The sequence below is a fragment of the Quercus lobata genome, chromosome 3 (assembly GCF_001633185.2).
Source record: "Quercus lobata isolate SW786 chromosome 3, ValleyOak3.0 Primary Assembly, whole genome shotgun sequence".
Classification (NCBI taxonomy): domain Eukaryota; kingdom Viridiplantae; phylum Streptophyta; class Magnoliopsida; order Fagales; family Fagaceae; genus Quercus; species Quercus lobata.
This window is the reverse complement of record NC_044906.1, coordinates 1,856,577-1,883,176: the sequence shown is the minus strand read 5'-3', so window position 1 is coordinate 1,883,176 and position 26,600 is coordinate 1,856,577. Positions and strand designations below refer to the sequence as shown.

At 37.1% G+C, this 26,600-nt stretch overlaps 1 protein-coding gene and 1 long non-coding RNA gene across 2 annotated transcripts; both read left to right on the top strand.

The window, feature by feature from the left end:
* The first annotated feature begins 19,526 nt into the window (after positions 1-19,526).
* On the top strand, positions 19,527-22,389 carry LOC115981791. Its single transcript, XR_004089457.1, has 3 exons — positions 19,527-19,776; positions 20,923-21,011; positions 22,213-22,389. It is a non-coding gene; the product is annotated as an uncharacterized LOC115981791 (long non-coding RNA).
* A 2,465-nt stretch (positions 22,390-24,854) lies between these two features.
* LOC115979763 lies at positions 24,855-26,387 on the top strand. Its single transcript, XM_031101824.1, has 2 exons — positions 24,855-25,338; positions 25,720-26,387. Exons 1-2 carry the CDS (start codon positions 24,855-24,857, stop codon positions 26,385-26,387), a joined length of 1,152 nt encoding a protein of 383 aa, XP_030957684.1.
* The last annotated feature ends 213 nt before the right edge of the window (positions 26,388-26,600 follow it).

The window sequence follows — 26,600 nt, the reverse complement described above, 5'->3', positions numbered from 1 at the left end:
TAGATCTTTTATTTTTATTAATTATTTAAAAAGACTTGCTAGGACTTAATTAGAATCCTCTAAAGTTTTTTTTTTTTTTTTTTTTTTGTGAGAAAGAAGACTTTTATTGAATGAAATTAAAGAGCGGCCAAATCAGCCTGAACAAAAGGTAAAGTGCGATATGGGACATCCTCCATCCATACTGTACAACTCGGTGATGTCAAAGCTAGCCTAGCTAAGCTTTGAGCAGTTTTATTACCACCTCTCCCTATGTGAGAGTATGACAATTCTAAAAACAAAATGGAAAATAAAGAGACATCATTTATCAAATGGGCAGAAGGAGTTAACCCATTATCCTTACACCTTATGGTGGGCCTTTTGTGATTTTGGGTTGGACTACCTCCTATTGTACTGAGGCCCAAGTGTTCTAGATAAGAGAGTTGGAACTGGTCCAATTGTAGTTCACCTTGGTTCGGCTTATACACAAACTATGCTCCATTTGCTGAAACTTTGATCACATACCCATGGCAAGCGAAGTTGTTATAAAAGAGTTATGGCAGACACATACGGTATGACAATAAAGGCAACACATTTCCTGAGGAATCCTTAAGTAAAGTAGGAAAAGAACGATATAAGAAAACGCATTATAAGTGATATTACAAAGGCAAGAAAGGAAATAATTTTGATGAATAGCGAAATCAAAAGGAAAAGGTTAGTCTGCCGTGTCCAATTGTGCTACAGGGCTAATATCAACGAGGGAACCATTTCCTTAAGGTAGATAACCTCGTGGGAGAATCCTACTGTAGAAATTATCCACTTTGAAGGAACGGACTTGAATGGCTTATGCCCAAACAAATTCTTTATCCTCAATAGAGGGTAGGCTTTTAGAGGGAGAGAAGGGATTAGCCTATTGGTGCATGCCTGCCATTCTACACTCTCCGTTTTTTCTTCCTAATTCTCTCTTTCTTTCTTCTCCGTTTTGTTACTTTAGTTCTTTCCCCCACTCTTTTCTTTCTTTCTCCTTGCTTACTTGTGTGGTGTTATGGTAATAGTGATGTTGTGATTCTCTCCTAGTGGTTGCTATTGTCGTGATGATCCCATTGTGCACGGCGAGGGCCCTTGAAATACTGCCTGCTGTGACTGGTTTTTAACCATTTTAGCCTTTAACTACTTTTGTCTGGATCTGGGTGTTCTTCTCGACCACCACTGGTTTGTCAGCTATCTAGCCATCACTACTTACCTGTGCTGGCTGCGCCACTCCCCATCTTTAGACAAAGAAGATTATTTTGTTTGTTTGTTCACTATGGCATTCTTATCTATCATAGTGTGGGTATTCTCTCTTGCCATCCCTCATGGCATGCACCTAGTGGTTCAAACTCATCCTTACTTTTTTTGGGTGGTATGTCATCCTAGCAGAACATTTCCACCAAAAGAACCTAAGCAAGAACCCCAAAATAGGCTTTCCCTTCTCTCCACCGCCAGACTATACTCTCTCTTACCTCTGATCCATAACCCACCATTTTTGTATTGGTTGGGTACAGGCTGGTGGTGTTTGGGCCTTGTGCGTGCTCCACTTCTGTGTACGTCCAAAGTTTGTCCACTACTCATGCGTTTGCCATGGTCTAGAGGCTCGTTTATGCATTCTGCCACTCATCCTTAACCTCTTATGGCATGAACTATTTTCTGATTTCTCATTCTTTACGGCTTGCTTCTTTCAAGGGTTGGTCCTTACTTGATTGTGGGCTTTTCTCTCTTCAGCCTACTCTTTGCTCCTTCCGTAGTCTTACTACTATTACTGTCACGCCACTTTGCTATTCCTACTGTTGTGTTATTTAACTCGTGCTTGCTAGGCCTCCTTTGGGCTTGCTGCATGCTTTTCTGTCAATTGGTTACAATGACTCAGTATGGTCATTTTACTCATGCTACTTTGGGCTTTCTTGACCCATTACACTACTTTTGGGCTCTTTTGGCCCATTTCTTTCTCCTTTGGCATCCTTGGTCTATTTGCTTTCCTTGGGCATCCTTGGCCTATTTGCTTTCCTTGGGCATCCTCGGCCTATTTTCTAATTCTGCACTCCCATGGACTTTTACCAACTCTCTCGGGCTTCCTTGGCCCAATTGCCATATCCTTCATCCTTGGGGCTCATAGGCTTTCCATCAACCCCTTACTTTCTTACTTTATTACTTCGGGCCTATTGTGGCCCATTCTCACTTTTCTACATCACATAATGCCCATGGGTTTACTACTTCTTTCTCTGGGCTCCTTAAGGCTTATTTTCTTTCCTCAAGGCCCATTTACTTATTTTATGGGCCCATGATTCATTATTCTTGCCATTCGGGCTTAGTAGTTTCTCTCTCAATTTACTAACTTTTTTCTTCCCATATTGTTGGACTTCTTCCTGCCATTGGGCTTCTTCCAAAATGAGCATCAACACACCTCAAGGCCTTCACAACCAATTCTGAATCACCCTCGACAATAGTGCAATCAATTCCTAACTCACTGCCTAGCTCCACTGCTCTACACACTGCCATTGCCTCCATTTCCACGGGTTGGTATGCTTAATCCAGCTGCTGAACTAGTGATGCAATTACTTCCCCATGGCAGCCATGAATAACTACTCCAATCCCAGATGTGTTGTCTACGTTTGAGATTGCTCCATCATAGTTAATCTTGTATTTGTTTGGTGGAGGTGCTTTCCATCTTGTTTAAGACTTTGATTTGACTCAGTCCGGCATGAGATTACATGTTTTGATCTCATTCCAGCACTCTTGTGCACTTTGTTGCAAGTCCTTGGCAAGGCAGCAAGCTTGGTTCATCCTTATTTTGTTTCGCTAATGCCAAATACTCCATACCAAGATAGCAAATAGTTCTATTGGCTTCTCATTCTCAACAATCCATCTACATAACTCCTTAAAATTAGCAAACACTTCCCTTGTCCTAAAGCTCCATCTGTCACCTTCCTATACCTCATCCAAACCCAAACAACTCCAAACTGCATGCAATGAATCTGCTTGTAGAGAGCATCAGTCACAGATTGGGTTTTCTTTTATAGTTTTTTGGGTCAAGTTTTGTTTTGTTGGTAGGGATTTCCTACATGAACGCCACACCAAATTCTTGAACTTGTTGGGACTTCTAGGGACCAGATGCTCTTCCAAAACTTCTTGTCCAACTCTGGTTAAGTACTCACCTCAGAATCCATCTCCAAATCCTTGAGAAACTTATATCCAGACTTGCAATTATATTATCCATTTGCAGTGAAAGGCCAATACAAGACATCTTCTGTTTGGCTTCGGGGCAGTGGTATCTTTTTTGCAAGTTCCGCTTCAGCTAGTATGAGAATACCTTCAAGCATTTCAGCATCCCATTTGCCTGTCTTCTCGTCAACGAGGCAGTCCACAGTGGCATTCTCCATAGACTCTATGATTGGAGAAGTGACTAATGGTGGATGCTTTATGGGCAGCCAAAGATGCTACCATATTTCGATGCTTTTTCCATTGCCCACCCAAAATCTTGATCCCATTTGGATTACCTCCCTCCCTTTCAAAATGCTTTTCCAAGCATAGGATTTGGATGCCGATTCTTTTGCTTCCATGAATGAATAATGAGGGAAAAATCTTGCCTTGAAAATTCTATAAAAGAGAGTATCTTTATTGTGTAGAAGCTACCATGCATGCTTGGCAAGAAGGGATTCGTTGAATAGAGCAAGGTCTCTAAAGCCCAATCCTCCTCCTAGTTTTGGTTTTATCAACTCCAACCATTTGACACAATGTACTTTTCATTTATCACCCCGCTGCCCCCAAAAGAATTTTTTAACCATTGCTTCAATTTCATGACAAAGACCCAAGGGTAGTTTAAAACATCCCATGGCATATGTAGGGATGGCTTGAACAATTGCTTTTATAAGAACTTCTCTACTGGCTTGAGAAAGGAGTTTCCCCTCCCACCCTGGTAATTTTCTCCAAACCCTCTCCTTAATATAGCTAGAGCTTGCTTTTTTACCCCTTCCCACCAATTAGGGCAACCCCAAATATCTCTCATAAGACCTTATTTCATTCACACCCAACACATTTTTTATCTCCTCCTTAATATTGGCTTTTGTGGATTTGCTAAAAAAAAGAGATGTCTTTTCTTTATTGATTTTTTGGCCCAATACCTCTTCATATTCCATCAATATTTTGAGCACATTTCCACATTCTTGGGGATTTGCTTTGCAAAAGAGCAAGCTATCATCTACAAAAAAATAAGTGGGATAGTTTGGGGCCTCTCTTACAAATTGAGAAACCGTTGATTTCCTTTGCTCTTGCAGCTTTTGTGATTAGGCCATGTAATCCTTCCGTGCCTAATAGGAAGAGGAAGGGAGAGAGTGGGTCCCCTTGCCTTATGCCTCGTGTTGGATTAATTAGCCCCTTCGGGTCGGCATTCACTAGAATTGAGTGTGAAACAGTACGAACACACGCCATGATCAAACCGATCCACCTTGTGCAAAAGCCCATTTTTTCCATCAGTTTCTGAAGATAATTCCATTCCACCCTGTCATACGCTTTGCTCATGTCTAGTTTTAGAGTCACAAAACCTGTTCATCCTGAATTATGATTTTTCATACAGTGCACGGTCTTAAAAGCTACTAACACATTATCTAAAAAAAGTCTATTCTTTGCAAAAGTAGATTGATGCTCAGTTATAAGTTCTAGCATGAATTTTTTTAATCTGTTTACAGGGATCTTGGAGAAAATTTTGTACAATACATTACATAGGCTAATAGGGCGATATTCAAAAACTAATACAAGATTCTTTACTTTTGGAATTAAAGTGATGAAGGTATGATTTATTGGGTGAGGTAATTTACCTGAGTGCAGCCAAGCAAGTATTGTGTGGATGTAACCTCTCTGTTCATTATCCCCCAAAAGTGTTGGTAGAATAAGGGGCGCATCCCATCAGGACCTGGTGCTTTTAAGGGCGCCGTTTGATCAAGTGCTTCCTAAATTTCCCACTCCATGAACTCCCCCATTAGCTATTCATTAATCTCATCTGTGACGAGCTTTGGAATGAAGGATAGTGAATCTTCTCTAATGGCCGAATTCCTTGTGGTGAACAAATCTCCAAAATAATCCACAATGATGTCTCCAATCAACTTTGGTTGCTCTTGCCAATTACCTCTTTTGTCTTTAATTCCAAGAATGGAATTTTTCCTAAATTGTTGAGTTGCTTTGTTGTGAAAAAACTTGGAATTGCTATCACCATTTTTCAACCATAGCACTCTTGATCTTTGGCTCTACAATCGAGTTTCCTTATCCATGAGTACATGAATTTCGGCCTTTAATTCTCTAAGCCAAGAATTATCTGCCCTCCTCATTGCCTCAGCCCCAACCTTGGCTAGCAATTTTTTTTTTCTCCTCCAATTCTTGCCTAACATTCCCAAAACAATTTTTTTCCCACCATCCCAAATCCTTATTGCATTTTTCAAAATTTTTTTTTTTTAGAATGTCACCTTCCTCACCATTCCACCATGTCGCCTCCACAATTTCACCACATCGTGAATCAGATAACCACATCTCCTCAAAACGAAACACTTTCTTCCTGGGTGAAGCCTCCAACCCCGAGAGATTGATTAGAAGTGGAACATGATTTGATGACATACATCTGAGATGGGACACCCTTGAGCCTGGAAACTTTATGAGGAAGTCACTATTCCACAACCCTCTATACAACCGTTCCCATAAAGAGTGACCATCAGTAGAGTGTTTGCTCCAAGTAAATTTGGGACCCTCAAGTCCCAAATCAATGAAACCACATTCATCAATTACATCTCTAAAATGTTGCATTTGGGTGTGACTCCTCAATGCTCCCTCCAATTTTTCATCTTGTCTACTGATTTCATTGAAATCCCCTGCACAAAGCCATGGCACGTTTGGCCTGTTGTTTAAACCCCTTAATTTATTCCAAGCCTCCATTCTCTGATGAGTTTCAGGCTCTCCATAAAAACCAATGAATCTCCATTCTGTTTCCCTATTTTTATCGAAGGTTGCATCAATAAAGTACCTATGTGAATCCTTAATAGTTACATTAGCATCACTTTTCCAGAAAAGCACCAATCCTCCTCCTCTCCTCCCACTTGTTATCAAAATTTATGTTGTGAAGGACTTGATTTGGCCTAGCTTCATCTGCCCATGTTTCGAATAAAAACACAACAGAGGGATCTTTTGCCCAGATAATGTTTCCAAGCTCATTCTCTGTACATAGGTTCCCAAGCTCACGAGAGTTCTATAATAAGAGATTCATGACTACTGGCGGGGCTGTTCATCAATCTCCACCACTTGAAAAGAAAATTCAGCACCATCCTTCAAAACCTGTTTCTTGCTGCAAGGTAATTCAGTATGATCATCAATTGCTGAAAAATGTCGTTTACACGCTCTTGTGAGGTCTGCCTGAGCAACTTGCTGCGTGTTCTTGCCCTTGTCCTGCCTAGTCCACGTGCTTTTTATTTATTTATTGCCCTAGTAAAGTTATGCTCCTTACATGACAGAGAATTAGGGATAGTAGTTTTAGCATTAGGGTTTGGTTGGGCCGCCTCTTGGAATCGATTGCCTTTAGAGGATTGATTCAAGGCATTAATTGGATTAATTCCAATTGTTTCCGTTGGAGAATATAGACAGCTAGCACTAGAATTTTCATGCGTGCTTATCCCTATATTTGCTGCAGTAAATAGGTTTGGATTGTGTGGAGAGATATTAGGGCCGTGGACTTGATTACCCTTGTAACTGCTTCTTGAGTGATTGGAGTCATTAAATGTGTCAGTTTTCTCCCATAAATGAGCTTTTAATATGCTATCTGATGATTACAGGTTGTGCGCCACCATGTGCTCCTCCATAGTTCGTGATTCATCGTTGGTCTCACCACCATATTCAAGTCTGGCTTCATTTGCATGCGGCTTTGGGGGTTTGCATTTCTGAGTGTAAAAACTTGGGACAGGCACCACACTTCGCTTTGATAGGAAAAATGATGGAGCGCTTAGGGAAAGGCCAAATGTTTTTTGGGTCTCTACTAAACTTCCTGCACTTTCCAGCCAAATATCACAATCACGATCTGAGTGGTCCATTTTGCTGCACCAATAACATATGTTAGGACACTCGTATTTGAACGTGACCCAACATTTTTTTTCCATTCTCCATTGACACAACTCGACCATGGCAAAGAGGTAAAGATACATCCATCTCCACGCGAATCCTCATAAAATTTCCCTCCTCAGTTTCAGCTGGATCGGTAGAGTGTACAATTTGTCCAACAACTTCACAGATTTTCCCGGCCGCCTTAACATTCATGTATTTGTAGGGGAGCCCATGAACTTGTACCCAGAGTCGAGTCCTCTCAAATTTCAGTTCTTCTAGTGCCATGTTCTTATTATATTTTTGCATGATCACTAAGTGCTTATCAAAGCACCATGGTTCGGCATTAAGGACCTTCTCCACTTCAATTTCATTTTCAAAAATGAAGAGAATAACATGATCATCGAGATTTCTGATCTTAAATCCAGTCCTTGAACGCCACAATGGAGTAAAATTTTTTACAATGGCCTCAATATTAAGCACCTATTTTGTGAGAAACTTTGTTGCTATGATATGTTCTTGCGAGCTGAACTCATTTTCCAAACAGCAACCTGGCCCTTCTCTATCTGAGAGCGATAGTTTCATCCAACTTTGTGATAGTTCTTCCATTGACAAAAATAAAATTATCCAGGCGATATTAAGAAAGTTAAAGAAAGACAATGTGTTTGCCTATTTTCTTGAAAAAAACCCAACTAGCCAACGTACTAACATTGTTAGAACGTGGAAAACAAACAAGCCTTCGTAGAAGGTACGATTATTCTACTGCCTAAAAGAAGTTGGAGCACTTTCTTAGCTACAGAGAAACATGAAGTAAATTTGTTTTGGAGGGTATAGGTGAAATGAGGATTTCCACTAAAGTTTTTAGGATGACTTAACTTAAAATTTATAAAATTCTATCCATCTATGATCTATTTCGAAGTAAGTGCACTAAATTTTACCACGTCGTTACAATATTAACAAATGTGGGCTATCTTTGTTTTAATATATGAATGAATTATTAATGATGTAATAAAATTCAACTCTCTCTCTCTCTCTCTCTCTCTCTATATATATATATATATTTATATATATATTAGGGTTGTAAATTAGCCAAGCTTTATCAAGTAGTGAGTATTCAAGATTGGCTTGAGTTCGAACTAAACATATAAATGATGTTCAAGCTTGAGTTTGGCAAAAAGTCTAAAATCTTGAACTTTACTTGGCATGACTGATTCATTAGTTTACCCAAGTTCAAGCCAAAAATCAAGCTTAATATCAAGTTTTTGAGCTTGATATCTAACACAATTACATTATCAAGAATATATCAAGCATATTTGGTTTGGATGACTGATCTTAACTCCAAATTACTTAAAAGTCTTAGTAAGATATGGATTGATTTTTTATTTATTTATTTATTTTGAGAATGAAGATATGGATTGAATTGTCAAGCTTATATCAAGGTTTTTACCAAACCCATATTTGAGTATGGACTCAGCTTATTTTGTATCGAGCCATAATATTCACAAACATGTTTCTCATCCTTTTTTTTGGGGGGGGCTTGAACTTAGCTCATTTATTAAGCAAGCTTAAAACTAATAGTCTGTTTGGATTGAAGGGGAGAGAGGGGAAGTAGAGTAGAGTAGAGTAGATTTGAACCAAAATTAGCCTATTTTCATCCAACATTACTCTACTCTTCTCTACTCTCCCTCCTTCCCTCCTCAATCCAAACAGGCCCTAAGGCTCAAGTTTGGTTTGTTTATAAACAAACAAACATTAATGGGCTTTTTATCAAGACAAACTCTATTGTTTATGAATGACCTAGTTAATTTAAAGCCTTATATAAAATTCATATTATAGAATTAATTATATAAAAATAAAAGAGAAAATTACATTTAAAACCCTTAATGTTAACATCAGCCAATTTAATTAGAATAATGTTTTCTTAGGGCTTTTATATGGGTGGGGATATATTAAACCAAACAAACAAAAACAAAAAAACAGTGTTACGCTCGGGAGATTAAATTTTGACTAAAAACTTGGGAGAGAAAATGACTTGAAAAAACTGCTAAGTGCTAACCTAACCCATTCTAATACAAAACTTAAGATTAGCTTACAGGCACGAAAATCAATCAACTTGTCCATTAATTATAAATCAGTCCTAATCTTCTGTTTAGGAATTGAATGATAAAGATTAGCTGTCAGAACTCAGACAAAATAAAACTATAAACTTGTCTTAATAATTGTAACCTTCTACTAGCAACCCAATGCTTAAGATTGGGCTGATTAGCTGTCATACACAAAACTAATCAACTTGTCCCTTAATTATAAATTATAAACGAAAATTAAAATAGAGTTCAAGGCAAAGCTGCAAGAAACAACCAATACAATACGGCCAAACACACTGCATCCTCAATATTTGGACATATTTGCAACAAGAATATTTTTTCAACTTTAAAAAAAATTGAATAATTTATTTTCGTGGACCTATTATACATTGCATATGACAACTTAAAATAAACCTAACTCTATAGCATACAACCTTACTAGACATGCAATTCATATCATAAGTTTTTAGTGTGTATGGAAGATGTCCAATTAAACATCTCTGCTGTAATTTAAGTCAATTTGACTGTTGTTTCTTGATAAAATTTACAGCTTCTTTATATATATATATATAAGAGGTTAGATTCAAGTTACACTTGATGTAACTTTAAGTAATGTTACACTATCCAATATTTTTTAATTGAATGCAAATTTTGACAAATCTACTGTTAGATTATATCATTTTTGTATATTCTCAATTCTTACAAAATTTCAAAGTGATTAAATATTAATAGTCATGTCATCAATCAATTGTTTAAATTCATGTTTTTGTAGTTTGAAATAATGCATAAAAGATAAGTTTATAGATCAAATGATAAATTACATCTGATTGGCATGAAAATTGGTGTGCATGTTAAGAATATATAGAATACATAATTTAGCGATTGGATTTTCATAATTTGAATTTAATAATAAGTTATTGAGCGGTGTAACTTTAAACAATGTTACACTACTTAATATTTTTTTACTAATGAGAATGTAACTAAATTAATCAATCCATGACATTTCAATATTTCTAGATTCATCAAATTTTGGAAAGACACTGAGGGGTAAACTAAAATTTTCAATTTTCCACATAGTGACAGATTTTCTAGATTATGAAAAATTGGGCTTGGTTTTGTATCTTCTTTCCAAAAATGTTTCAACAATGGTAGTTCAAACATCTGTAGTTCTATTACCTCACATCCTAGCATGTTTTTGCTGACCAAAAAGCTTTTCATATGGGAATATTTCTTCCCAGGAACTGTCCTTCACAACGACTTCCTCCAAATTATGTAACGTTGCAAGAAAAGTAATCCAATTAGAAACAGGTAGATAGCCTTCCACGTGAAGGTTTTTTAATTTGTAAAAGCATACTTCCAAAAATTGGCCATACTGTATCTCCTTCATGTTGAAATTTCCACCCAATCTCAAATCCTCCAAGGTAATGGACCCTATAAAAATCAAAATATTAAACAAAAGAAAATAGGAGTTAGTATCTAATTCCTTAAAAATTTGGGCCAATCACTGAAATTCATAGTAGGGGCTACAAAATGGATTGTATCTGTTAAGTTCATACGATTAGAAATATGGTCCCAACTTATTACTGGAATATATCTAAATGAAATTTAAACAAATAAATAAAGTTAAAAGAAATGTCCTAAATACTATTGAACAATTAATATAAGCTGTCTACCAAAAATGATACAGAAATATACTTTGTGAATCAAATGCAAGGTGGAATAAGAGTCATTTTATTAGAAAAGCATTTTCGAAAACCATTTTAATCATTGAGCAGTTATTGGGGATCAATAATTTCAAGTTGTCAAAATTTATCACGTTGTATTCCCATATTTCTAGACTCGTTGATGCAGGAGCATCTTGAGGTGTATTTATTTTTTTCATTTATGATGAATTCCAATCCTGGGTGCAGCCAACTATGTGATGATTAAGGATCTTAATTAGGTTCCTAAAGTGGTTGCATGGCAATTCGAGGCAGCTGAAGAGAGTTCTGAAGTTGGGAGTTGTCCGCTGTAGGTAGTTATGCCATGTTTGTGACCAAACAGGAATCCCGCAGCCTGAGCCTATCCTAATCTCTTGTAACTAACTCAGTAGACTTTTGGATAATTGTAGAGGCTGTACTTAATAGGATTTAGGACTCTTAAAAGGCTGAGGCTGCAAGTTCCAGACAGTTGATATAAGTACTTGAATGTAAGTCATTGTAATAATCAGTCTTGTGATTTGAATGAAATAAGCCTTGGCTTTGTTCAACTGTTTCTTCAACTTTCAAATATTTTGAAACAAATATCTCAATTTCATCACATTTAATCAACTCCAATACTTTCAACAATGGCCATTTTGAAGTATGCACCCCTTAAGAAAACCACTTGAGTTTGGGCAATTTCTTAGGCACCGGGAGAGTTTACTCATGGGAACACAAGTCTTGCTGCTGCTTCTGCACCATCTTCAAGTGCACCAACTTCCTCCATTCCACATTCGACTATCTGAAGATCCTCCAATTGCATGAGAAATCTAGCCACAGAAGCTGGAAACAAAATTTTCAAATTCTTGCATTCCCAAACAATTATTCAATTGCATGAGAAATCTAGCCACAGAAGCTGGAAACAAAATTTTCAAATTCTTGCATTCCCAAACAATTATTCAATTGCATGAGAAATCTAGCCACAGAAGCTGGAAACAAACTTTTCAAATTATTCCCAAACAATTATTTGTCAATCTTCATAATATACCTGGTGAAAGATTAGAAATTAAATGTTACTTTTATATGCATATACTGTATGAAATTATTTTTGAATTACATCCACAGTAGTAACAGCTCAATTATCAGATACCTTGTTGAGGCTATGTTTCATTATAAATGCTAAAATGCATGAAGATTATTTTGTTGCACTATTAATTACATTAACATTCTTCATACATTCTTGGCCACTGGCACCCTCATTACTGTAAACCAATCTGGTAATCAACCAAGCCTCTGCAATATTTGTATCAGAAATTCAAGATTTACATGCAACAGAGATTCCTCCCTAAATATTCCCGAGTTTGAATGTGAGATGACCTTATATTGCAGCAGTGTAGTTCACAAATCAAGTAACTGTTCAAAAGGAAAAGGGAAAGACCACAAGTCCTAATTTAAACAATAGCTGATACTTCAAACTGTAGTCCTAGCCCAAATTTTCTGTTGTAGTGCTCATTAGGCCTTTATGCGAACCACAAATGAACATGTTCAACAATTTTTAACAAGCATGATTACAAGAAAGCATGCAAAAAGTAGTATTCAAAAGGTCATGATTTATAATGGAAAGGCCTAAATTTTAGGTTAAAAACAGCTCGTGATGCATTCATCTAAAAGGAGCAACCAAAGTAACCAGAACACAAGAAGATAATTTTACAGTAGTGCCAAACACAATTGAAACATCAAATGGCATAAAATCAAAAAAGTGAGAGTTTGGTCAACAAAGGAAAATGAAAAAACCAAGATATGTGTGAAGTAATTCTTTGTCAAAAGTAATTTAGACTGGATCGTTATCATAGATGATCCTGGTTTTTTTTCTTCCCTGAACTAGTTGTGCAAAGGCACACATAATAGGAGGTTCTGGGGAAGAATGATAAAAACCGATCAACTCAGTCCAGTTCTTACTATGTTGCATGCATCCTAATGGTAGTTTCAAGTATTCCATATACGATCTTGGTGGAAAACAGTTTCTCCTGCCCTCATAACTCAAAAGAGATGCAGTATGTTGACAACAGGCTGCAACAAACAGAAGATTGCACATTAGAACAATATAGGGTTTTCCAAGAAAAGCAAAGTGCACAAAAGCCCATAAATATGAAAAAGAGGCATGCAGGATTTGCACATACCAATAGGCAGCCAATGAGCTCTAGCTCAAATGGTACCTATTCCGCCCCTTATAAGAGCAAGGTAGAGGGTGAGGTTTTGGGTTCAATACCCACCAGGAATGCATGGTAAATCACCTATAATATGAATGTGTAAGTGTAACAGGTCAAGCTCACCTATAATATGAATCGTGTATCAAGTAATTTGGGGGACTAATGGATTTTGACTAAAATATTATTGGAAAATTAAAATTGAGGAAAAAATACAAGGCAATTACTGCTAAAAGTTTTTGAATGAAGAACGAGGAAAAAGAGGGTGGGGAATGGATAGTAATAGGGTAAGGGGGAAAAAAATCAAAGATCAATTATTGAAAATAATATAGATGGAATATGGAAGGGATTACAGAGAAGGATATTGTGGAGAAAGAAAATTTACCCTCCAAAAAAATGTAAACATATTAGTGAAATACACCAAAAGTGGCCTGTATAAGGAATCAGCTATACAAAAGATGTCAAAACAGTCTATGAACTAGCCAGATTAAACATCAAGTTGAATATATGCAACGAAAGTCAAGGCATTAAAAACCTAACATCGATGAACTGAGGGGAGCTTATAACCTGAGTGAGACCAAAGGGACTACTTATAATTAAAAGATATGAATATCAAAGGGACTACTTCTCTTATCTATTTATTTTGTTTAGATTTGAGACAAAGGAAAAATATTAGCATTAGTAGTTGTTTAAACGTATATGGGAGGACTCGGGATGATTTTATCAATTAAGTATGCCTAATATGACATATAAATAAACAGAAGAACATTGTGGAAAAACATATACACATGAAAGGAGAAACAAGGAAATTGAGATCAGTGTGGATACGGCCATAATCAATTTATCCACCTTTACTATGAGAATAAGTGAGCAAGCAAAGCTTGAATCACAAGCGAGAAGTCATAAAGCATATTTCAGTTCATTTATTCGAGAAGTAAAGCATTTTTCACTTCATGAACGGATGATGAACAAATAAATAATGATTATCATGCAACGTCTTGAATGACAAAAGAAAGCATATCATGGAATGCTTACAAAAAAAAAAAAAAAAATACAACGTGCATAAAAGTATTCACAATCTACAGCACTCAATATTCAGTACTCACATGCAGGAAGCTTGGATATATCTGCAGTAACTGCACGAGGAATTCTGAAATTTAAAAGAGCACCCCTTATGATTCCACATGGGAAATTTAGATGCATGCGGGTAGCTTGTAGCTTCCAACAAAGTTTTTTCTGCGGTTCTACCATGCCCTTATATATTGATGTCAGGTTCAACGTTAACCACCTAAATAAAGAGCTAGAAGTCCATGACAAGATTTCAGGAGCAGAACTAAATAAAAGCTACTCATTGATGCCTTAATTGCAACCACAATCAAATAATCGTCCACGCATAAGTAATCACACAATTGGTTAGCAAAGAATCAAGCTTTCACCTTTAAAAGGCAAGCTAGGATCACATTTTGCATAACATATAAAACAGTTTTCAAAGAACTTCAAAACAAGTCACTTTCACTTTGCTTTCAATAAGCATTTATATAATCCTTATAGTACCAATGCTCAAAAGAAAAAAAGTAATCCCATTTTCCCAATCCATATTATGTATAAGCAATTTAATCAAATTTCCCATTTGGGTTTGGGGAGGTGTACCGTTCGGAGAGATGGAGGCCAACCTGAAAGCCAATGGCTTCGATCCGACGAGCGGCGAGCTACCATTCTTCGATCGCAGTAAGAGAATACCATTCTCTTCATTCCCTCTCTCTCTCTCTCCAAAGTCTAAACTCTCTTTCTCTCTCTTGAGTTTTGCTCTTCTCCGTTTTGTATAGTTTTAAATGGTGTTTCGGCTCAACTCTGGCCCAATGGTAATAATAAGCCCAAAATCACAGTCCAAGGATAGCCACAGTTTTCTGTTATTTATTATTATTATTATTATTTTTTAATTGTGGAACCCACCAGGATTGATTTGTTCTGGGCCAATTTTTGGAAAACTGTTCTCAAATTTCACTATGCAAAATTGTCTTTTAACTTTTAAGAACAATTTGAGAGTTTTTTTTTTTTTTTTTGGTTGTTGTTGTTGTTTTAGATGGCAATTTTGGAAATAATTTGATGGCATTTTATTAAGATTTTGTTGTTGTTATTGTTATTATTATTATTATTTTTTTTTTTTGTAATTGATCTCTCTCATCGCATCCTCTCTCTGTTTCTGTTGTTGCTTGTTATGTTGTAGACCTTGTGGTGGTTAGGTGCGACCAAAAACAAGACAAATTCACTGTTTGTTGTCACAATTGGAGCCATGCCACCACCATTTTCGAACTCTCTCTCTCTCTCTCAACAACGACAAGAAATAGGGAGTGAATTATTTTTGCAATGACAACAAGTTGCTTGATTCGTTTGGTTTTTCAATGATGACTTTTTTTTCTTTTTCTTTTTTTGTGTGGGTTTGTTCAAGTAATTGTGCTTAGTTTTGGGTAGGTTGGATTTCGTCCAACAATTGGGTTTAGGGGTTGTGACAAAGACGTCATTGGTGATGGTGTTGGATTGTTGTTGGTTGGGGGAGGGGGGGGAGAGAAAATAATTCCAAAATAAATGGATTTGTGTTTTGGCTGATAAAACACTTTTTGGCAACAATTTTGCCAAAACAAATATAAAACAAAAACTGAAAACAAAGTTTGTTTTACTAAACAGGCCCTACAAAATACTACTATTCAATCTTAGATATTTATATGAACAAATAATTTTTGTTCGCTAACATTTTTGTAATTCAATTAGTACTTTCTAATGTTTTCAATGAAAACATTTAGGGTTAACTGCAACCCACAACCAATTGGTATCTTTTTTTTTTTTTTATCAAATAGTAAATACCAATTGGTATCTTTTTTAAATGAAAACATTTAGGGTTTGAGTTAACCCTAAATGTTTGATCGAATAGTAAATAAGTAGAAAGTACCAATTGAAAACACTAGAACCCACTTCACCTTTTCCTTTACCTTTAGTTATGTGATTTTTTTAATAGACATGTATCTTGTTTAAATGATTTAATGAATTATGTGATTTAATACACTTAAAAGATCTTATGAATGTCATGTATCAGGTTAATTTAAAGGAGGAATTTGTAATCATATATTCCAACTCTCAATTTGGTATTAGTTGGTAGTAATTCCTAGTTAGATGGATTACCTTTTTCGTGGGAAAAAGGGTGGATGGAAAATTATTATTAAGGTATATTAAATTTTGTTCAAATAATATGTTATTTACTATTCGATTAATAAACATATTTTTCATGCATAATTTTATACCACAAAAACTTGAAATTTAAACATTTATTTGATGACATAACTATTGATTTTTTATATTCTTAAAATTTTGTGAGCATGAAAAATATAATAAAAACATGCAATTTAATGGTTAGATTATCAAAATTCACATCTAATAAAAAGATATAGGAGGAGTTTAAAGAGTTTTTGTCTAAACTAGTTTGGACTACTTTGGAGAGAAACCTTTTCCTATTATTAAACCTTTGCAATTTAAGGGTTTTTAAAAAAAAAAAAAAAAAAAAAAAAAAATCCTTTCAAGCATCAAGATTTAATCCAACCATTTTCTTAGCTAAAACCATAGATGCTTCTTCAGTTTCGACAGCCTTACTTGCAATGCTAACTGCATTACGACACAAATCTTTGTATCGATTTGTTAAATTCAACTTAGGATCTTCTTTCACAATGCAACCATAGCTATCTAGTACACATCCAACTCTCGCTTGCTTAGCCCACCACTTCAAAATGTATCAAGAAGGAAGTAGTTTTATATTTTGAATATCTAGCACCTTTAATGCATGACAACATAAAAACCCAGCAAACTCAAATTTGTTACAGCTACAAACAACTGTTTGGTCTGTAGAATTGAAGATAACCTTATGTTCTCGAGTACGCCCATACATGCAAACCTTGTACTCAAACAATGATGAAATATCATAGCATGTATTAACAACCAAGTCCAAAGACTTCTTATACTAGTCTTGAAAGAAATTAAAGATTTTGGGTGTGTAAACATCCCTTGAGTAATCTTAGAAGATATGATGAATAAGCCAAAAAAATTCACTAGCCATTAAAACATCTCCAAGGATTGCTAATATCAATCCATCAACTTCCAAAATATGCAAATCAAGATATTTAAATTTATATACCAAACAGAAAGAGAGATAAGAAAATACTAGAGGCGTTGGTTTCTCTGGCTGGCTAGGGTTTAGGGTTTTTCCTTGAACACGCCGCCTGTAGAATTTCGTAGCTAGCATAGTCTAGGTTTCTATCACCCTTCAGCCTCCTTGGAGACTGGTAGGACAGACTGTACTGTGAGTAGCGTCACGTAGTGAGGTAGTGGTCGGGCTAGAAGAATAATCATGGCTGGTTTAGATGAGATGTGGGCCAAATTTTCTCTGTCAGAGGAGGAAGAACGGGGGGCTGAGGTTTCACAACAGAAGGAGTTACTTGTTCATAGGCTGGCGGGTAAGTTTCTCACGAAGCGTGTGCTGAACGTGGATGTCGTTGCTTGCACGTTTAAACCCCTTTGGAAACCTATTGGAGAACTTAAGATTCGTGACATTGGGGACAATATATTACTGTTCAAGTTTGATAATGCCCTTGATCTGGAACGTGTGCTGGAGTACGAACCTTGGTTGTTCGACAGGAACTTGGTAGTTTTTCAAATGACCGTTGATGCTGAATCGGCATTGTCACTTGACTATTCATCCACCACCTTTTGGATGCAAATTCACAATATTCCACTGAACCTTGTCACTTAGGAGACGGGAGAATCAATTGGTAATATGCTGGGCTCAGTGGTACAGGTGGCCGACCTCGAAGACGACGGCATAGGGGGTGAGTTTTTAAGGGTGAGAATTAAAATCGATATTTCGCGGCCATTGCCAAGGTGCTACAAGCTCTGGAATGACGGTAAACTCGTGGGTTGGGTGGGCTTGAGATTTGAGCACCTTCCTAACTTTTGCTACTGGTGTGGGAGAGTTGGTTATGGGGAGAGGGATTGTGAGGTTTGGCTACGTAGCATGGGGCGTTTGCGAAGGGAAGATCAGCAATATGGTGATTGGCTTAGGGCAGAGGCAGTCAGAGCATCAAGGAAGACGGTGACTGTGATTACAGGAGCTGCTCGCAGCCAAGTTCCATGGGCAAAGCACAAGCAACGCCAAGCTCATGGACTTGGCACTAGGGGCGGAATGGCTGCTCCAACAAGCTTTGCTACTGGATCAGATCTCAAGTCACAGGGGGAGTACAGAGGAGATAAAAACGTTGTGGCATCCAAACCGGTGGCACTTATAATTGAGGAGGTTGGGTGTGGGAGCACTTCAGACAATGAGAGCATGGCGACTAGCAAAATGTAGAGTGCTTGAGGAAGAACAATCTGTGAGATTGGAACAGAATATAATGAACCTGTCCATTGGGGAAGAAACGAATCACCAAGAACTTGGGAGAAAACTTTTGGATAAGGGCAATTATGTGGTGTGTGGTGTTCAATCAAGTTCCCTGGATGATAAACCTGCCACCTCTAAGCCAACACCACAATCTACAAGGGGTTGGAAAAGATTAGCACGTGAGGTGGGAAATTATGGGCATGGGTCAAAAGAGGGGTGTGGGACCGATGTGGAGGGTTTAAAAAATGTTTTTGGGAAACGTGGTATGGACATGGAGATTGATGTACTGTATGAGGGGAAGAAGCATTGCTTGGAAGGTGGTAGTCAGGTGGAAGACCAAAATTCTAAGGTGGTTGCTGGGTCCTAGCACCACCGTGCTCAATGAGTTGCCTTACTTGGAACTATCGTGAGCTTAGGAGCCCACAGATAGAGGACGAAGTAGTTGCTCTTGTGACTACAAAAGATCCCAAGTTGGTTTTCTTAATGGAAACCAAAGCTGATAAACCTATTTTGGAAAGGGTTGGTAGACGGATTCAATTTTCTAATCTTTTCTTTGTTCCTCGTATTAATTCAGGTGGTGGTCTTGCATTGTATTGGAAACCTAAGCTTGTTGTGGATGTTTAGTCTTATTCAAATCGCCACATAGATGCTTTTATCAACCATGGAACGGATGACGCCTGGTGTAACACCCTGACCCAATTTTTTATAATTAAACTATGTGTTTAAGTGGTTATGTATTATTAATATTTTAAGCCACTTACTTACAAAAATTAATATAAGAGTGTTTAATAAACATATTATTTTATAATGTCATTGAATAAGAATTTTAAAGATTATAAATAATTGAAATGACTATTTTGTATTATAAATATATATTTAGCATGTACAAAACTATATTAGGTGGTTAAGTTGTGAGGTATATATATATATATATATATATATATATATATGCAAAGTGATATTATTTTTTTGTAGAAAAGTAAGTGTGAATGCAAATATTATATACATATATATATATATATATAATGCAAGAAAGTTTGGAAAGAGTGGGTGTGATATTTGTTTTTCCCTATCCATACACGTATCCAAGCCCCAAAAGTCTTCTTACTTTTCTGATTTTCTTGGCTGCTTCTGAAGTCCAGCAGCTGCTTTTCTTCTTTCTCTATTTCCCCTTTCTTTGTTCTTCTTTCTTCTTCCTTCCTTACACGGCAACATCTCTCCCTTCCTTTCTCACCAAAAATTTTAGTTTCTTTAAAGAAGAAATCAAACAATTAACCCTAAGGTTTCATCTTCAAAGTGTGTAGGTAAGTAAGTTAAACCTCATCTGATTTTGTGTATTTGGATAGTATAATTATTTGCTTAATTTCCCTCTTTGTTCTCTACTCTGTTTTTGGAAGTTGAATTGGTGATTCTGTTATAGTTACTTGAAATATTGATGATATTGTGGTCTATTGAATGCTTATTAGGGTATTTTAATATGTATATTATAGGTATAAAAATACCCAAATTAAATTAAGACCTATTGCTATTTGGTGATGATTTTGTAAGATTATATACTGAAGCTGTCTCTGTGACAGATTTGATGTTTACTACAAGAAAATTATGTATTAAATTGTATATAGTGAATTTGAATGCTAGGGATAATTCCTATGGAACCTAAGATACTTATGGATGTTATTGAATTGGTCTTACAGCATTTGGATTAATATAAAAATAATGGTTTAATTTATAAGTTGCATGAAATTCTGTCAGGACAGATTTGAGTATGCTGTCTTGCGTGATTTTTAGTAAATCATGGATTTATGATTTGACTCCGAAAATTTTATGGTATATACTGGACATACAGGGGAGTGGTTCTATAAAATTTCGTGACAATTGGATGTGTTTTGATAGCCCGTTTGTATTTTACAAATGGGGCATATGCTGCTGGAATAGAACAGTGAACAGTAAGGGACATGCCTAACTTTGTGGATTTAATTCTCAAGTTAGGGTGAATGTTTTGAGCTATAATTTAATATGCTTACCTTTTGATATGTCTTGATCATAGATTAATTTTTGTGTAACTTGTTTTGAGGTTTAGTACTCAAGGGAGGGGGTCTAAATCATGCAACGGTTGTATTTATGAAGCTGTTTTGCCCGACGTGTTGTATGCTATCATATGAATGTATATAGTTACACGAACATGCTTAAAAGATCTTATATTTATGCATGCATTATTACCCTAATCTCAAAGCATCTTTTGAAATGAAGTTGGCTTTTCTAAAGATATGAGAATGATGGTTTTCTTTGGTTTGGTACATTATTTGTTGATGTGTGCATACCATGTTCGTGGGAACCTCGTTGAGGTGGGAATAGGATTTTCCTTGATTATAAAAGATAGGTTTTGAGATGAATGTGTAAGTTTATGATAAGGAGTAATGAATAGTGATAAGTTTTGATATTTGGTTTAGATGTTGCCAGTATCCAAGTCTAAGCTCCTTCGACTTTAGGCTCTCGGTTCCTCTTCTTTCAGGTAAGGGATAAGTTATATGGGCATTTGGTAAGTCATGAGGTTATTTTAAAGTATATTATGCATTAAAATGTTTTTGATTAGAGATATGGCATATATTCATTATTCTGACAAAGATATGTTCGTGAGCTTTCGAAAAACTTATGTATATGATTAAGCATATTGATGCTATTACTAGTTCCACGAACATGATGTTTAATGAAAAGAACGGAAATGCTATGATTATGAAATGTTATGCAAAAGAAGAAATTTCAGTATGATGTAAAGTATGAAATGTTTTCGGGTTATGTCCTCTGGTAATCTGAACTCGGCTAGTAGGGGTTAATTACTAGCTTTCCATGGAAAAATGTTATATGTTTGGCCATTTAAAGTAGAGGAAATGGGGCTGCCCGTAACTCTAGGCCATTTAAAGTAGAGGAAATGGGGTTGCCCGTAACTCTAATCTGACTAAGGCCTTCTCCCCAATGTGTACGGACGGCGGGGAGGAACAAAACCTGGAGGGGATGTGCCATCAGGCCTCCCAAAGGGGACAATATCATACACACGGGGGCACCCATATGTGATGAGGCATTCTCTGTACAGCTTATCAGATATGGACTAACCAATATGATATGAACAGCTACGTTATGTTATTAATCATGAGAGAATTATTTTGTTTAAATGCATCATGAAAAGTTAAAAGCTCTCATGAAAATAAGAAGTTTCTGATGAAAAGAAAGCTATTCATTAAAGATTAAAGTTTCTGAAGTTCTATTGTGGTATAAAGATAAAGTTTCTGATGAAAGTACAAGTTTATGTTTAAAGGTTATCAGATATCTGTTTTTATGAAATGTTAAGTTTTATGACTATGAAAGTTATAACATTTTCGGAAAGAGGTTTTCTTATTGGGTCAAGAAGCTTCTAGTTAATACAAAGTTGCCGATTAGTTGATTTAAGTTAAAATGATTATTTTGTAATAAGAATGTATATATGGTGACTTTGTAGGAAATGAAAGAAGTTTAATCTGAAAGGTTTTGGTAATATTAACCTGATAAGAAAAAGGAGAACAATTATTTTCTATGAAGAGCGTATAAACTATTATTATGAATAGTATAAAATAATATGCATGGAAAGATGTTCTCTTATTCGAATATTCATAGAATGAAATGATCTGATTTACATGCATCCTTATTGAATTCTCATATATCTTACCTTTACTGAGCTGTGTAGCTCACCCCTTCCACTCTTTCAGTTAGCAGGTTTTATTTTGGAGCAGAGGGAGCCTTAGTCGAGTTTTGGAAGGAGCTGGTTTAGTTTTATATGTATAGATCCTAAATTAGCAATATGATGTTTAGATTTGTAGCATTGTTCATTTTAGGATCTAATGAAAGTGTATACCTTAAAGTATTAAGAGATGTATTATGTGAAAGTGTGGAAATTAAATGATTGGTGGATTATGTTATATTTTGAGTACAGTGTAGATGCTCTGAATGTCAAGTGAAAGGTTATATCATTTACGTAAAGAAACAAGAAAATTATTCTGAGATTCAAAAAGAGAAGCTTTTGGAAAAGTTTTGTAAAAGTTAAGTTGGTTATTGTTAATATCAGGTTTAAACTTGATATTAGCATGCCGGTCATGGTCACAAATCCGGGTGTCGGGTTTGGGGCGTGACACCTGGCGTTTCACAGGTTTCTATGGAGATCCTGAGACTGCCAGTCGGGAAAACTCCTGGTCTTTACTTTGAGAGTTGAGTCGCCGTTCAACCTTGCCTTAGGTATGTATGAGGGATTTCAATGAAATTTTGTTTGCTGATGAGAAACTGGGTTGGTTGGATAGGCCAGAGAGACAAATGTAGAGTTTCAGGGATGCCTTGGACTACTGTAGACTGAAAGATCTTGGCTTCAATGGTTACCCTTTCACTTGGTGTAATCGTAGGTCGGGTGATTAAAATACCTGGATTCGGCTGGATACAGGGGTAGCTACCATTGATTGGATTTTACGGTTCCCTACTACCCGTATTCACCATTTAGATGCTTTCCATTCTGATCATAAGCCATTGCCACTTTGCCTAGACTCTGAGTATAAGCGTTTTTATAGAAGGGGCAAACCGTTTCGTTTTGAAGCAATGTGGTTAAAAGACCTTTCCTGTGAATCGGTGATTAAAGATGCTTGGGGTGAACACGCTGTGTCTGAATCGGTCTGGGGATTTCAAAAAAAGATTGTGGCTTGTCAAAATAATTTGAAGGTATGGAACAAAAATTGTTTTGGGTATGTCCGTAACTCTTTACAAAAGAAACTTAAAGAATTGCAGGAGGCAGAAGAAGGTGGTAGCTATCGAAACCCAAGGAGAATCTACATGTTGAGGGAAGAAATCCAAAGGCTGAAAAATAGGGAAGAATGCATGTGGAAGTAGCGGTCCCGGAATGCTTGGCTCAAGGAAGGTGATAGCAACTCACGGTTTTTCCATTGCCGTGCTAATTAGAGGAACCAGAGAAATTTTATTACAGGTTTGGAGGACAATGATAGGGTGTGGAGAGAGGATGAGCGCCGAATGGGAGGCATCATTGAGGATTATTTCAGGGACATCTTTACTACATCCAATCCTTCAGGATTTGAGGAAATTTTGGGTGGTGTTCACTCGGCCATATCTGAGGAGGATGCAAGGTTGTTAGGTCGTGACTTCCAAGCTGGTGAGGTTAAGCTTGCTCTTGATCAAATGGCCCCTCTTACCGCCCCTGGACCTGATGGTATGTCTCCTATCTTTTATAAATCTTTTTGGCACATTGTGGGTAGAGATGTTACGTCTGTGGTGCTTAATGCTCTTAATTCTGGTGTGGTCCCTGAGTCGTTAAACTCCACTTTTATTGCTTTAATCCCAAAAGTAAAACACCCTAAGAAAGTGGCAGATTTTCGCCCTATCAATTTGTGTAATGTGGTTTATAAACTGTTTTCTAAGGTTTTGGTGAATCGTTTGAAAAAATTCCTTGCTTGTGCTATTCCGGAAACTCAGAGTGCATTTTTATCAGGTAGACTTATATCGGATAATGTACTTATGGCCTTTGAAACTCTTCACTACCTTAAAAGGAAAACCATTGGGAAGGTGGGCCAGATGGCTTTGAAGCTTGATATAAGTAAGGCTTATGACAGGGTAGAATGGGAATTCCTGGAGTGGGCTATGCGGCATCTTGGGCTGGGGGAAAGGATGGTGTCTCTCATTATGTCTTGTATTAGCACTGTAACCTATTTGGTTATGGTGAATGGTCAGCCTGTGGGTAATATCAAACCTAGTCGTGGTCTACGTCAAGGAGATCCACTGTCACCCTATCTTTTCCTTATGTGTGCCATGGGTTTACAAAGTCTGTTGAATAAAGCTGAAATGGAGGGGCATATCAGGGGTGTGGCCATTTGTAGGAATGGACCAAAAGTCTCTCACTTATTCTTTGCAGATGATAGTGTGCTGTTTTGCAGTGCTAAAGAAGCTGAGTGCCAGAAGATTCTGGATATTCTGGCTATTTATGAGAGAGGGTCCTCATGAGGTCCAGGTCCAGATTCAACAGGTTTTGGGTGTTCCTTCTATTCGTCAATTTGAGAAATATTTTGGTTTGCCGGCATTGGTGGGTAGGGCAAAAAAACAAAGCATCATCTACATCAAAGAAATGGTATGGAAAAAGCTTCAAGGGTGGAAAGAAAAATTACTGTCTCAGGCGGGTAGGGAAGTGCTGATTAAGTCAGTAATTCAGGCGATCCCGACTTACACCATGTGTTGCTTTAAACTTCCCAAGGGCCTTGTAAGGGATCTGGAAAGCATGATTCGCAAATTTTGGTAGGGGTATAGTGGAGAGCATCGGAAAACCCACTAGGTAAAATGGGAACGATTATGTGAAGCCAAAGAAATGGGTGGTCTAGGTTTTAGAGAGAATGAAAATTTTAACGATGCCTTATTGGCTAAACAAGTCTGGAGAATGATCAATAACACTGATTCTCTTTGTCACCGTGTCTTTAAGGCATGGTTCTTTCCGGATTGCTCCATCTTAGATGCAAAAGAATCCAGTTTTGGTTCTTACGCATGGAAGAGCATTATTGGTGCTAGAGACGTGATTCGAAAAGGTATGGTTTGGCGTATTGGGACAGGGGAGGCATTGCGTATTAAGGAGGATAGGTGGCTGCCTGGACATGCTAACTGTTCAGTCATTTCTCCCCTTCCTTCTATGTCCCCGGATGTGAAAGTGAGTTCTTTGATTGATCCAGATAGAGTAGCTTGGAGAACAGAGGTTGTGCAGCAACTATTTCTACCCCATGAAGCTGACATTATCTTGGGTATTCCATTGAGCTCTCGAAGCCCTGATGATCGCATTATTTGGGCACACACACCATCTGGTATGTTTACATCTTGTAGTGCTTATAAACTACTGGTTTCTTGTGATATCTCTACTAGTGCAAGTGGATCAAATCTGGATAGCCAGAAAAAATTCTGGGAAGGCATCTGGCAGCTTCGGGTACCTAACAAAATAAGGCATTTTGCGTGGAGAATATGCAATAATGCTCTGCCTACTCTAGTCAATCTTCACCGACGCAGCATTGTACCTAGTCCGATCTGTGCTCAGTGCCAAAATTACCCTGAAGACGCTCTCCATGCAATATGGTGCTGCGAAACCATCAAAGGAGCTTGGTCGACCTTGGAGTGGATTCGTCAAACCGCACCGCCACAGCCTGCCTCCTTTATCTAGTTACTAGCTGGATTCTTGTCCTGCGGAGAAGAATTCAGAGCTGAGATTTTTGTGACCAGTGCGTGGTTCCTCTGGAATAGAAGGAATGCTGTTCATTTTGGGCGCCCCCCATTGCCCGTGGATAGTATATGCAGCAAAGCAGGAAATTACTTGCAGGAATTTTTGCAAGCTCAGATAGAAGAGCAAATTCCAGTTCGTCCTCCTCCCAGTCAGCAGTGGTGTCCTCCGGATCATCATTGCTTAAAGATAAATTTCGATGCTACGGTGTTTCGTCGATTAAGTAAGGCGGGCATTGGTGTCATTATCCGTAACAATGCAGGTGAAGTTGAAGGTGCTCTGTCCTCTTCCATTCCCATGGCCCATTCAGTGGCTGATCTTGAAGCCTTAGCATGTTTGAAGGCTGTCCAATTTGCTCTGGAACTGGGTATTACTAGAGTAGTGTTTGAAGGTGATTCAGCGGTTATCATTAATGCCCTTCTACACGGTGTGGGTGCATTTGCTACTTTCAACAATATTTTGGATGATATATGCATGCTTTCTACGGTTTTTCAGTTTGTAGAATTTAGTTTTGTTAATCGACATTGTAATTCAGTAGCTGATGCTTTGGCCAAAAAAGCTAAGCTTATTGTTGGGGCACAGGTTTGGCTTCATGATGTGCCAGCAGACATTGCCCCCTTAGTTAGTTTGGATGTTCATTGATTTTGTCAGTTCTTTTCAATAAAATGCCCAGGTCCTTGATCTGGTTTCTCAAAAAAAAAAAAAAAAAAGATATTTAAATTTAATTCTCTAAGACTAGTATATGATTGTTGTTCTAAGAATCTTTTGCCTTTCCAATTTCAAATTTCTGATTGAACTATTAATCAGACGCCAAAGACAAACATAAAAAAAAAAAAAAAAAAAAAAAAAAAAAAA

Bases quoted from the DNA above. Each gene is read 5' to 3' on its own strand.
- LOC115979763 (XM_031101824.1), top strand. From the start codon at position 24,855: ATGGGTGGTCTAGGTTTTAGAGAGAATGAAAATTTTAACGATGCCTTA. The intron at 25,339-25,719 runs GTATGTTTACAT...CCTGCGGAGAAG, and splicing joins TTGGGCACACACACCATCTG to AATTCAGAGCTGAGATTTTT.